At 38.0% G+C, this 13084-nt stretch overlaps 1 protein-coding gene across 1 annotated transcript in view; it reads left to right on the top strand.

The window, feature by feature from the left end:
- Positions 1–13084, top strand: part of ush2a (usherin) — a 198485-nt gene that overhangs the window by 31738 nt on the left and 153663 nt on the right. The window contains exons 12-19 of the mRNA XM_023332326.1: positions 2511–2706; positions 3231–3361; positions 3496–3703; positions 6647–6930; positions 8501–8726; positions 8857–8991; positions 9898–10078; positions 12804–12967. Coding sequence (XP_023188094.1) covers positions 2511–2706; positions 3231–3361; positions 3496–3703; positions 6647–6930; positions 8501–8726; positions 8857–8991; positions 9898–10078; positions 12804–12967 — 1525 coding nt within the window. The remainder of the gene's footprint in view (positions 1–2510; positions 2707–3230; positions 3362–3495; positions 3704–6646; positions 6931–8500; positions 8727–8856; positions 8992–9897; positions 10079–12803; positions 12968–13084) is intronic.

Raw genomic sequence — 13084 nt, forward strand, 5'->3', positions numbered from 1 at the left:
ATGGGAGAGATGTACAGAATGACTTGTTTTTCTGAAAGAGGCGTGTTAGAAAAAAGGATGAAGGCTAGAAATATGGAAATAGACTTGAATAGGAAAACTATTTTGCTTCTGGACTCCACTATATTTTAACATTAATCAGTGAGCATAGGGACAATTTTTTGACTTTAAAGGCGAAAAGAAGCATCAGTGACGTGTGAAGCATATCAGAAGAGACCCACAGCCAGGAAAATAGACATATATGCTAAAGTGCTAAAAAAAATGGTGAAACTCACAGACTGTCTGTTATTGAAGGTGTGGCGGGAGATGGACCTCATCCAAACATTATGTCACATAGAAAGAGCAGGAAACATGACAGAGCAAACATGAATATGCAGGCAGTTCTGAATTATGTTGTACTCTTAAGAATGTTGGTCTTTATACATTTCTTTCTGTTTCTGTGTTTTATTTTTTGTCAAGATTTAATCAATTTTGAGTCATTTGCTACTTCACACCACAGGATTTATTCAAACATGTTCTTTTCTATAACATTTTTGTTATAGAAAATGTTTGTTCTCAACATTTTTGACCAGTGACAGATAACATCTTCATCATGCTGTCCTCAAAGCTGAAGGTTTAGAAGCTGGAAAAACGGGCAACCATAAGGATTTGAAGGCTAAATGACTGGATGAGAGAATCTCCAAATTTGCAGCTATTGTGTTTGCCAGTCTACAGTTTTCAGTATCTATCAAATGTGGTTCTAGGAATTAACGGCAGTGAAGCAGGGATAGGATCACAGGCAATCAAGGCTTATTGATGCACATGCATGATGACTACGCTGAAGCTTCACATCATCCTCACTGTGAAGCATGGTGGTGGCAGCATAGTGTTGTGGGGATACTTGTTGGCAGTGGGCTCTGCAAGGTTTAGAAATGCAGGAGGTAAAATTAGTGCAGCAAAATATAAGGAAAAATATAAGGAAATCCTGGAGGCCTTCATTGAGTCGATGACCCTGAACATCCAACTAAAACTGCACAGAAATGGTTTGAACAACATGGCGGATGTTCTGATGTTTTGTTGTACCAACATAACTTCAACCAGATGATGTAAAAAAATGTTGCTGATTTCATTTATCTAATTGTTTCATTGTGTTTGTTATTGTCTGTTTATCCTCAAAAACGTACAAATACATTTATTTAACTTACGGTCATGTTTTACTCTTGTTTCCTTTTTTGTTTTACATTAATTCTCAATATTTCTTACTTCCTCTCTAAAACACAAATTGTACCACCTTCCTCCAGTCATCATCAACCCTCTCCCTCCTCCTTTCACCTCCTGAACACCCCCTCGTCTGTGTGTCATACATAATGGGCCCTGTGCAGGTCTGCATGTGTCACACATGGGAAGAACTCCTGTGTTTTTTAATACATTTTTAATCCTGCCATTTGATGCCCCCCTTGTCCACCATAATTCGTACTGACTGCTGAACAAAATCAAAGGACTTGTACTTTCTGCTTCCCTGTGCTGTTTTCTGCTACAAAAAAATTTATTTCTACATCACTTTTTCCTCTTTTTCCCTCCCCTCCACACACACCTTGGTATGTTTATTTTGACATGAAAGTGTGACTGTGTAAAAGCGGTAGCTGTTGCAAGTCTATCCTCATTAGATGTCAGGTCCCTATGCTGTTTGCGTTTGTGTGTGTGTGTGTGTGCGTGTGTGTGTGTGCGTGTGTGCGTGTGTGTGTGTGTGTGTGTGTGTGCGTGTGCATTCATGATAATATGGTGAATAGCTTTGTGTTTTCTACTGAGACACATTGTGCTTTTTAGATTAAGATTTACAGTGCTCATTGATTTTTTAAAAATTATTATTATTGTTGTTTTATTTCATTGCTTAACATTTCCCCTGTTTCTTAATAATTTCCCCACCCACTAGCCTGTTTGTGTAGACCCTGGAGGTGTTTAGAACAGTGGTTCAACAAACTCTGAGTCTGTGTTCTCAGAGTTTATTTGCTGTAAGACGTGAACCTGAGTTTTTCTTTGTCATTATTTATTCAATTTTTATAAAGCAGGGATATATTTAACAGAATTTGCTAGTTTTTGGTCTCACTTCTCTCTTTATTAGTACTCCTCCATCCTTGAGGTGACAATATGGTCTGTAGTGTCTTTAAATCCAATAATACAATATTACATGAATCCACTCTAAAATGTATTGCTTTGAGATGTATTCATATTTAAAATGAAATAGCAATTTCTGTATTTTTAGATCAGCTCAGTTATTCCTCAAGCAGAAGGTATTTTGCCTCAACAGTGTCTAGATTTTCATCAGTATTAATTTGTAAGACCTAGGAACTCTGACCCCAGTTTATTTGAGTAAGAATAATAATTTTATTTGCAAATAACTAATTTGTTATTTCATTCACTCATTCATTTAACATGTGTAATGTTACTGCTGAGACTTTTGTAATTTGGAAATCGAAAGGTGATATACCTTGGTTTTCTTTACCTTTTTTTGTTGTTTTGTTTTTGTTTTTCAGTGTGAACATTGTGCACCACTCTACAATGACAAACCCTTCAGGTCAGGTGACCAGCTCCAGCCTATGAACTGCCGGCTCTGTCAGTGTTATGGCCACGCCGTCTCTTGTCATTATGACGCCCTAGCTGATGAGCATCCAGACGAGCACTATCAAGGCGGAGGGGGAGTTTGCGACCACTGCATGCACAACACCTCAGGTGCTCTCTTGTAGGCAGAAGTTATTGATAGACTGAAAAAAGTAGCGCTGAGCTATAAACTGGCTGGCTAATTACTATAATCTAGTAAATGTTTACATAATTAATTCATTCAGTTTTATCATAAGAAACAATAAAGGCCAATAATTTTCAGCCAATCCCTGTTTATATTTGTAGCTATAAAGAACAAAGTGTAGGTGCATCATATAATTAGCAACACTTCTCTGATAGACATGTGGTTTGTTTACATTAGCATTTGCCAAAAAGAAAATTACTAATTGAAATAAAGTCTTTAAACATAAAAACAGTAAATAATATTAATTTCCATGCTTATATCTGCAAGATGCCATAATCAGTTTACCTCTCTTTCTTGACCTCCACTAGCTTATGGGCCGTAACAGTTGTGTGTTGCACTAGCCATCTGCTGTTTGAATACAGCTTAACCTTTAACATGGTCATCATCAACATCTGGTTCAGGAGATTTATTAACTTTTCTACTTTATACACTTTGTCCCTCTTAAAATAAGGAAAGAACTGTGAGCGCTGTGTAGGTGGATTCTTCAGACTGCAGGACTCTGATCCAACCTCAGCTCATGTGTGTCAGCCCTGTGACTGCAATGCTGCTGGAACCGTCGAAGGTGACACTGAGTGTGCCCAGGTAAACACTGACACATGCTGAACTTAAAAGTAATGTTATGGCAACTTGTTAATTTGGGAGATTTTAAAACTGAACGAGTGACCACATTTTCTTCTTCATATCTCTGTATCTTTCACGGTGTGTCTCATGTAAAGATTGGAGGACAGTGTAACTGCAAGGCTGCAGTAACAGGCCGTCAGTGCGCTCACTGTTTGCCTGGTTGGTATGGTCTCAATGCCACAAATCCAACCGGCTGCACATCCTGCAACTGCAGTGACCAAGGCACCGTGATCACCTCAACAGGAGCAGTTTCTATCTGCAACAAGCACACAGGGCAGTGTCTGTGCAAACCTCATGTCACAGGTAAATATGTGAAAAATCCTGCAAAAGACTGCATTTGGGTATCAAAGAAGACTTAACACAAAGTAAGTCATTTTAGGAATCTGAGTTGAGATAAATAAAATTCCATTGTGAAAGTCAAAAACAATAAACGTTTTGTATTATAATACTTTGCTTTTCAAAAATTTATACCTTATGCTAACAAAAGTATGTTAATTAAAAAGGAACCGTTCACCTTTTTTGGGGTGAGAACTGTGACCTCAGACTAAATGGAGCTGACTCTCATCCCAGCTTCTCACTCATCTGTGATCAGCTGCAGTGGCTTATGAGGGGGATGAACTGAAGAAACCTTCAGATCTACATCCTTTGTGAAACCGGAAGTTGAGACCTTGAAGTTCTTGAATAAGACGACTTACAGAGCTCCACTACTCCTTGAGATCCAATCCATGAGCACCACAAACAGAATATGACAAAGTTTTAAACGATTTTAAATCTTCATTTTATTTCAGCATGCACTGGAAACAAGGTGGACTTTGTGCACAGCTCTTGTTTTTAAAAGTCACTCAGCCATGATTCAATATGCAAGCTGCATTTTTCAAAATAACATTTTTGTAAATAGTGTATTAGTTTTCTTCCTCTTCAGTTATTGACTACATTGAATCATTCACTCTCATACAATTTGCCTATAAAACACAAAATGACTACGTTAAAGTTTGTTGATGTAATATGACACAAAGCCAACTGACTTATCAATGCATTTCCTTAGTAAATTTGAACAGTAACATTTTTAGTACCCAATGTGGTTTGATGCTTGCCACAAAGCAATAGTAAATTTCCTTTCTACTCTCTTTAATTGTCCAACAAGTTTGCCCTAATTAATCCATATGGGTTTCATTGAAGTGCTCACAAGCAAACATCTGTACACTGGGTGCACATTATAAAAGAAGCATGAGCATCTACACACTGAACACACACATCCCTAAGTGTCGTGGTAGCCAAAATAAACAAGCTTTTCTGCTAGTGGGGCTTCTAGCCGTTGTGCCGCTATTCTTGATAAATGGTTTCACTCCTATCCCCTGTGTGTCTTTGAAGACCAAGCTTGTATGAAATGCAAAACTGGCCAGCTCTTCTCAACTCACCGCATCATGCTTATTGCTAAGCCTTGCTACCAAGGGCCCATGTTGTGCACGTGGGTGTGTGCATGTGTAGCATTGGTGTGTTTTTGTAAGAGATGGATGTGACCATGTGTTGAAGTTCATTTATTTCTCCCTAACCCTTTGTTGTATGTTGTGGAAGTGTTTGTCCACAAAAATGTCTGCGTGTTTGTGTCAGTACATGCACATGTATGTGCACGTATGCCATCAAGGACTTAGCTGGTATTTAATTCTCTAATTCAGTGCCAAGTTGATTAAAACAAACTGCAGCAGCTTCTTGTATTTCTTCACACTTCTTCTTACAAGACCCATTTTTTTCTGTCCTTGTTTGTTTGGGTGCTCCCACAGGTATTTTTCAGAAATGAGATTTGATTATGGCAATTTATTACCGCCAAGCTGATACTTTGTGTAGAGCAATGGCAGGCTCGCTTCTGAAGGATGGGATTGAAATGTGTGCACACAGACGCAGATACACACATGCAGAAAACTGTTCGCTCATAACAAGGTGCCAGAGTGCAGTGTGTTCATAATAGTGTTTGAAATGGTGATGCATGAGCCTGTTAACCAGCTGGCTCCTGATAAAAAGCTTGGCCATGTTACTGAAAACACACATATGCAAACACACACACATCCACAGGGGCATCTTGAGGCAAAATACATAGCTTTGTTCTGATCTAATATCATTTACCTCTTTTTCTACTAAATTTTTACCATTTATTTTTTGTTGACCATTCGTCTTTTATGTTATTACCTCAAGAGTTTATTTCAATATAGATTTGATTTTTAATTACTAAACAAGGTATCATTGCGTTATTAATTATCAGTCTATTTATCACATAATAAACTATGCTGTGCGTTTTAATGTCACAAAACACATTCAGTAAATATGCGTATGTCTCTACTGTACTATTAATTATGACCCATGAAGAAAAAACATCCATAGCTATAAAATCATTAAAGTGGATGGGTCAGGAGAAACACAAGTGTTGGACATATGCACTAACACAGATGTACTGGTATGTTTCCATTAATCTCTGTGTGCACCCACACATTCATAGCCACCCACATATGAACACGTGCTCCCTCATAAACGACTGTGGTGACTGCATTGCCCCCAGGCATCCATTTAGGGACAGATTGCCTGTCATAGAATACGTATGGCATATTCAAATAAGCCCTGCACACACTCACGCTGCATATCATAGTTTAACTGGCCTTAAAGCTTCACACTGCTTTCGCGGCTATCAAACCTCTTTTGGCATGAAATTGATTTTTACTGCTGTTTGATGATTAAATATAAATAAGAGAAGCATAAAGAGTTCAGAAATAATACGAGTTAATTTTTTAATTAATTGCCCATACTAATGAAAAGAAAATTTTCTTTAACGTAAAATAGTTTCTATTCTTACCCTTTAAAACAGGATGAGGTTATTAAGTGTTTGGGAGGTGAAGCTAATGCATGTTTTAGTGTTGGTATTGAAATAACTCTATTTTTAAATGTCATTATTGTACCTCCTTTTCCCTTTTTTCTATTCTTTTCTTGTACAAGCGTTAAAATTATTTATTTATTTATTTATTTATTTATTGCTCGGTAAAATTAAGTGTTTTGGCCTGAGGTGAGTGATCCATCATGAGCAGAGGGCCTGGCCCTAATGATGGCAGCTTTATTCACTCACCCACCATTTCTCTTGCTCTCTGAATCACACACACACACGCCTGCACAAAGAGAGGCCCTCTTCAATAATCGGTAAATGAGCAAAAACAGAAGCTTGTATTTTTATTCTTTCTGAAGCTCACTTCTTCTCATATCCAGGTCTGTCATGTGAGAGCTGTGAGTTTGGATACTGGAACCTTTCCCACCCAGATGGCTGCATCCCATGTGACTGTGACCCCTTGGGTTCCCTCAGTTCATTTTGTGAGCCCAGTGGGGGGCAGTGCGAGTGTAAGCCTGGGGTGGGAGGCCAACGATGTGATTCATGCGGCAGAGGCCTGCATGGCTTAAGACTGGAGGGATCCTGTGCCCCCTGCAACTGCTCACGTGACGGGACGGTGCCTGGGAGGAACTGTGATCCGTACACGGGCCAGTGTGTGTGTAAGGTATGAGCAGATGGATCACAGTACATTAGAATAAAATGTGAAAAAAAAAATATATTGTTTCAAGTTCAAAATGTCAAGACTTATTATAATAGATCTGATCCATCCAGAGGCATGTGTCTCAAATGTTTATTCCTTACTCCTATTGAAAGTTACAAGGAATAGCATTTCATTTTGCTGATGAAAATGCAAAATTTACTTTCTCAGAGAATTGGAAAATTAAAAGTTAATAAACAAGGATTATGTCAGCTGACTCAAAAGCATGCAGTACAGTATGACATGAAAAGTCATCAGCCTCTGGTTCTGCTGATATGAACATTGAAACCACGGACATTCAACATTGGTGCTTCTGGCACATGAAGCTGGTGCAACAGTAGAATATTAGCATCTCCATAAAGCTTAACAGCAGGGGAGCATGAAATGCTGTAATATTTCTCTGCAAAAGGCTTTACTTAACCTCCATGGACCAACCTCAGCAGAAGACAAATCGTCACTGTTGCAAACTTCACACTGAACCTTAGACGGCTTGGATTCCATGTCTCTCTGCTCTTCCTCAGGTCTGTGGGACACTGATTTAAAAATTCAACAAATTAACTATGAACCACTAAACAGTCCGGTGCTTATCACAACAAAATGTCCTGAATGTGGCAGCTCTTGAAGCACTAGTTTCTACCACAGCCAGCACCTTGTGAATCTCCCTTAAACTCTTAAGTTTTGCTTTGGAATCTTTCAGGGCTGTACTTAAATCTGCTGCTTTTCCACTGTTTTGCACCACAGTTTTTTCCTTCCACTCAGTGTTCACTTGATGTCCTTGGTAAGAGCATTATGTAAACCTCATTGTGGAGGTAAGACAAGTGTCAAGTCAGCAGGCTTCTTCATCATTGTGTAACATTATAACATACATGTACTTTTTGTGTATTTAAAATCCCTGTTGTGCTTTGATCTTGTGGTCAAGTTTTTGGAGAAACAGAATCTTTGGGTTCCATCAGCTATAAAATTGAAAATTTTCAGAAAAATACTGAAATATATCAGTCTGTGTAATGAATCTCTGTAATGTATGAGTTTCTCATTTCTAATTGAATTACAAAAAAAAAACTTTGAGGATATTCTAACCTGATGAGGTGCACCTATCTTTTTTATATACCTGTATTCCTATTGCACACTTTTATGTGACACACTGACAGCCTTAAATAATGTATTGCACAAAAAACATGACTCTACTTTCCTTGAAAGGATAATCTTCACCTCCGAATGGCACTTGCTTGGGAACAAATAGTTTTATCAGTTTTCAAAGAGAATATCTTTATTTCGAATGACTTCTTGGGATTAGATTCTAATCATTCATACTACATGAAAAGCTTCATATGTAAGATTCATTGTTTATGATTTATAAAGAAATCAAGGACAAGGTTTTTTATACATAACTCTGGCCAAATGTAAGTTTAAAACTGTGACAACAAATTTGAAGCAATAAATCAGAGTAAAGGGAAGGTAATACACCAAAATACATTACATTTTCACATTTATGATCAGTATTATTTGATCTTCGTGTCATCTTTTTTTGCTTTTTTAGGAACATGTAGAGGGCCATTATTGTGATTCATGCCGTCATGGTTACCACACCCTGGAGCAGCGCAACAGCCTGGGCTGCCTGCCGTGTGTGTGTGACAGTAGTGGAACTGTGCCAGAGGGTGTGTGTGATATGAGGACCGGACAATGCCCCTGCAAGGAAGGAGTGGAGGGTGCCCACTGCACCAGCTGCGTTCAAAACTACTATAACAGAAGTTTAGACCTTGAGAGTAAGAAAATGATTCTGTCCAACCTTTATCATTTAAAATGTTTTAGTAGTTTTTTACCATGGAGGTTTCTGGTTGCTATGTAAGTCTTTACCAGTCAAATAACACGGCTTGTTTTTATTTTTGTCAGAAGGTTTGTCTCAGGGCTGTGTGCCATGTATCTGTGACCCCAGGGGAACAGTGACAGGGTCAACCTGTGACAGCGCCACGGGGCAATGTGTTTGCATCCCATCACGACATGGAAAGGACTGCAGTAGCTGCCGACCTGGTAAGTTAAGATAACTGACTGACAGATGATAAATGAGTTCACAAAAAGAAAAAAATACACAACTCCTAACAGGTTAAGATTTTGTTATGAAAGAGTTAAAGTTCTGTGTCAGAAATGTTCCAGGTGTTGGGATTCTGTTTGATATGTGTGTGAATATAGACATTTTCACATTTTTGTGCATTTTTTGTTTTGTTTTTTGAATTTCAGTTTTTTTTTGTTTGTTTTGTTTTTTTTGTAAGATTTTTATGAGTACATCTGTACCTACTTTTGTCCTTTTGATTGGTTTTGTGTGATAAAAGCAGCAAAACATTTGTGATGGTGGACATTTTGAGACAATTTTTAAAGATGTTCACATTGAATGCAGTCAGTGTTGTATTTTTATATTTTGATTATGTTTTCTCATAATGTGTTCACTTTCATGTGTTTGAACAGTAATATTTAAATAGTTCTGTTGTTGCAGTGCAAGCTTATGGTCCACATTTTATAGGTAATACTTGCCTAAGTGGCTAACAGAATATTTAATGTATTTATCAGCTCACAGGCATTGAGAAAAATTATCTCTATTGATTTATGCTTTGAAATGTGGAGTGCCTAATGTAACCTCAGACACTTTTATTGGTTCGGTGTTGAATTTTATTACAGATAAATGGCAAACAACACATTTTATTAACTATGACTGAAAGCATAAATGGTTGCTTCAAACTGTATTAAGCTGCATTCAAAATCATTTACCCTTGTATTATTGTAAGACTTGTTGTGTTGCATTTATATAAACGTTATATATACAGTATATATATATCATTTGCTATCATTCATCAAAATACTGCACTGCATGTTTGCAATCAAACATGCAGTGCATAAATAAATATTTTATTTATTTATTTTTTTTCATTTATTTCTGTCCAGGCTTCTACCTCACTCCAGATCACAGTGTGTGTTTGGAGTGTGACTGCCATCCTATGGGAGCAATGCAGCTTAGTTGTGAGAGCCAGAATGGACAGTGTGTCTGTGCTCATCGCTCAGTGGGAGGAAGACGCTGTGACCAATGTCGTGAGATGTTCTTTGGATTTAACCCTGGTCTAGGAAGGTAGGTTTAACACAAACCCTCTCACACGTTAATAAACAAAGAGAAATGTTAATTGTATATCTATTAAGGTTTTCATCTTCACTGGTGGCCTTTAATCAGTAGTAGTTCAATAAAGGTTACTTTATTATGGTGAACCTGCTCTACCACTGAGCTACCTGATGCCGCATCAGTTGTGTATCTTAGAAAGTTTTTTCCCCCAATTATTTTTTTCTCCATTAAAGAAACTCATGGATTTCTGTAGCTATTCATAGAGTGCCTCCAGGTGCAATCCCTATATGGAGAGTTTGTAGAAAGGTGAGCAGACAGATGACTTACATGAGTTAAGAACTGCTTTGACCTTTGCTGCTCATGTTGCTACCTGCAGGCCATCTCACATGCTCACACAGCTTAAAACACTCATCCACAAATAACTGTTCACTTTAGACACAGTATTAAACTCGTCCATACACACACACTCTACAAGGTGTCATAGTAGATGGATTGACCACAAACTGTTTGACCAGTTGTCCACTCTGTGTGTACATTGGTATATTGATGCATATTTTAGCTGACCTTGTCTGATAGCTTTAGTTTCTGGTGTGGCTTAATTAGAGGTGACATCAGGCTGTGGCTGAGATCTCTCAGCTGTGAAGAAGGATGGAGATGGTTTAGAATAAGACATGCATCAGATTTAATTGACGATTTTTTTAAACCTGGAAAACCATTTTGTCTACTACTAAAGAAAGCTAATTTAATTAAACATTTCACCACTTCAGCTTTGCACATTATTGTGTACAATGTTTTGCTAACCCCTGTAAGTTTGAGTGTTTATATTTTTGCAAGACAGTCTGTTTAAAATTTTGTATAAAGAACAAGATTAGAAGATGTTTAAAAGAATTATAACATATTATTCTTCCTGGAATAATGACCAAAGTCATTCTTTGCCAAAACTGATTTTTTTCTGTTATCTCATCTTTTGGCAATAAAGAGGTAGTGATGTTTTTTGCAAAAATCACTTTTGGCAAAAAATGACTTAGGCCATTACTACTACTAGGAAGGTGACAATATTCAATTTATTCTATGTATACCCTAAATTTCATGCTGAAATGTGATTTAATGTGCAGTAATGGTTCTCCCTAATGGCATGAAAAAACATAAAAACACAAACACTCCACTTTTAGGCTCATTGATAAAAGGAAGACTGGGTGCAATGTTGGTGTTTCTCCTTGGAAAAGGGAGTGAAGGTCGAGTCACTGTGGCACTTTCTGTATCAGCGTGTGTATCCGTGTTGGTGCACCAGTTGGCAGGACAAATTTGCGCCTCTTTACGAGGCTGTGGCTTTTCACACGGCAATAAAGAAGGTGCATTGGTGTGTGGGGGGTGTGTGTGCGTGCGTGCGTGCGTGCGTGTGTGTGTGTGTGTGAGAGAGAGAGAGATGCATAGAATATGTGAGTACAGTATGCAGCGAATAAAAACACACATCAATAATGTTTGTGTGTAGGTGACAGTAGCATGGTTTATACCGATTCAGTTTGCCAGACTGGTGTGCTAAATGTTCTCCAACACACATATACTGCACCACGTGTTGTGTGTTTGTAAAGGTGTAAGGTGGGTGGCCGTATGCTCACCCACTGCCCTGGCCCTGCGGGGGTAACACCAAACCAGTGACCTAGACACAGACACCGTCAGACAAATACATGCAGTCACACAAATGGACACACACTTTGGCGACTCTGATGGGGTATGAAGTTAATATCACAGCTATGGGGTGGGATAGATGGTGGTTAGGGTTTCCCTCACAGTGTTAAGGAGATGACCCGGCACTTCTCACTCTCAAGCACACACACAGTCATCTTTAAACATTTATACATTCTTGAAGACACATTTAATAATGTATTTACTTTTCGTTTTTGGTTCCAGCAGGCTTCCACACTACTCTCACAGCATCTATAGAGGGGCTGTTTCAGAACCCCGCAGTAACTAATCTTGAGTCCTATAAACATCACACAATGTTTAGATTCATAAGTCAAAATTGTAATTCAGTTTAGGCTACTTATTTAACACCAGAAGTAAAGTATCTTAAAAGAAAAGATACTTTAAAGACCCAGACTGAGAGACCATTTAGAGGTTCAGAAAACCTTTGCAGGTGTTTTGAGTTTATTAGCTGATTAGGATTTAACTTGAAATTCAAGTTAAATCCAGGAGTTTCCTGGATTTAACTTTTTCCCAGTATTCTAATATTCTGAGACACTATCTTTTGGCTTTTCATTATCTTCAAGCCATAATTGTCAACATTGTTATAAATACAGCAAGCTGTTCCTTTCCACTGGTGACACTGCTGACAGTGGAAAGGAACAGCACAACAGTTATGTGCTGTTCATATAATTGTGAACACACTTGATTGATTTGGAGGTTGTAAAAATCTTTTGCACAATTCCCATTCTATTGTTGTGCATGAGCAGGTTGTTTGGATGTGTGGAAAAGCTGCACTTTTTCTATGGATTTGGATGCGGAGTGTTTTGGGAGAAAAAAAGTTTTGTGTAAGCAAAGTGATGTGTCAAAGACAACTTAGATGGTTTTAAGTTTTTGTTCATTAAGAAACCTTCCTTAACCTCATAAAAGTTTGAGAAGAGTTCACTGTTATTCTCAACAGAACACCATATGAGCCATTAAAGTTCACTAATTCCCTCTTGCATAGGAGATATTTCCTCATACTACTGCTTCCCATTTTTTTTGTCATAAATAGATGCCAGCCTTGTGCATGTGAGCCAGAGGGCAGTGTCAATAGTTCATGTGATCCAGACACAGGAATGTGTGTGTGTAAACTGCTGGTAACCGGAGACAAGTGTGATTCTTGCCAGCCTGGAGCAAGTCATTTTGATCCTGAGAACCCTTTTGGATGCAGCAAATGTGGGTACCATCAGTCTTTAGTTTGATTAATACAGTTCACCAGTTTTTTGAATTAATAAAATGATTCAAACCCTGTTTGTTTCTCCTAATTTTCCTTCTAATTTTGGTTTTGTTTCT

The sequence above is a fragment of the Xiphophorus maculatus genome, chromosome 4 (assembly GCF_002775205.1).
Source record: "Xiphophorus maculatus strain JP 163 A chromosome 4, X_maculatus-5.0-male, whole genome shotgun sequence".
In the NCBI taxonomy this organism is placed as follows: domain Eukaryota; kingdom Metazoa; phylum Chordata; class Actinopteri; order Cyprinodontiformes; family Poeciliidae; genus Xiphophorus; species Xiphophorus maculatus.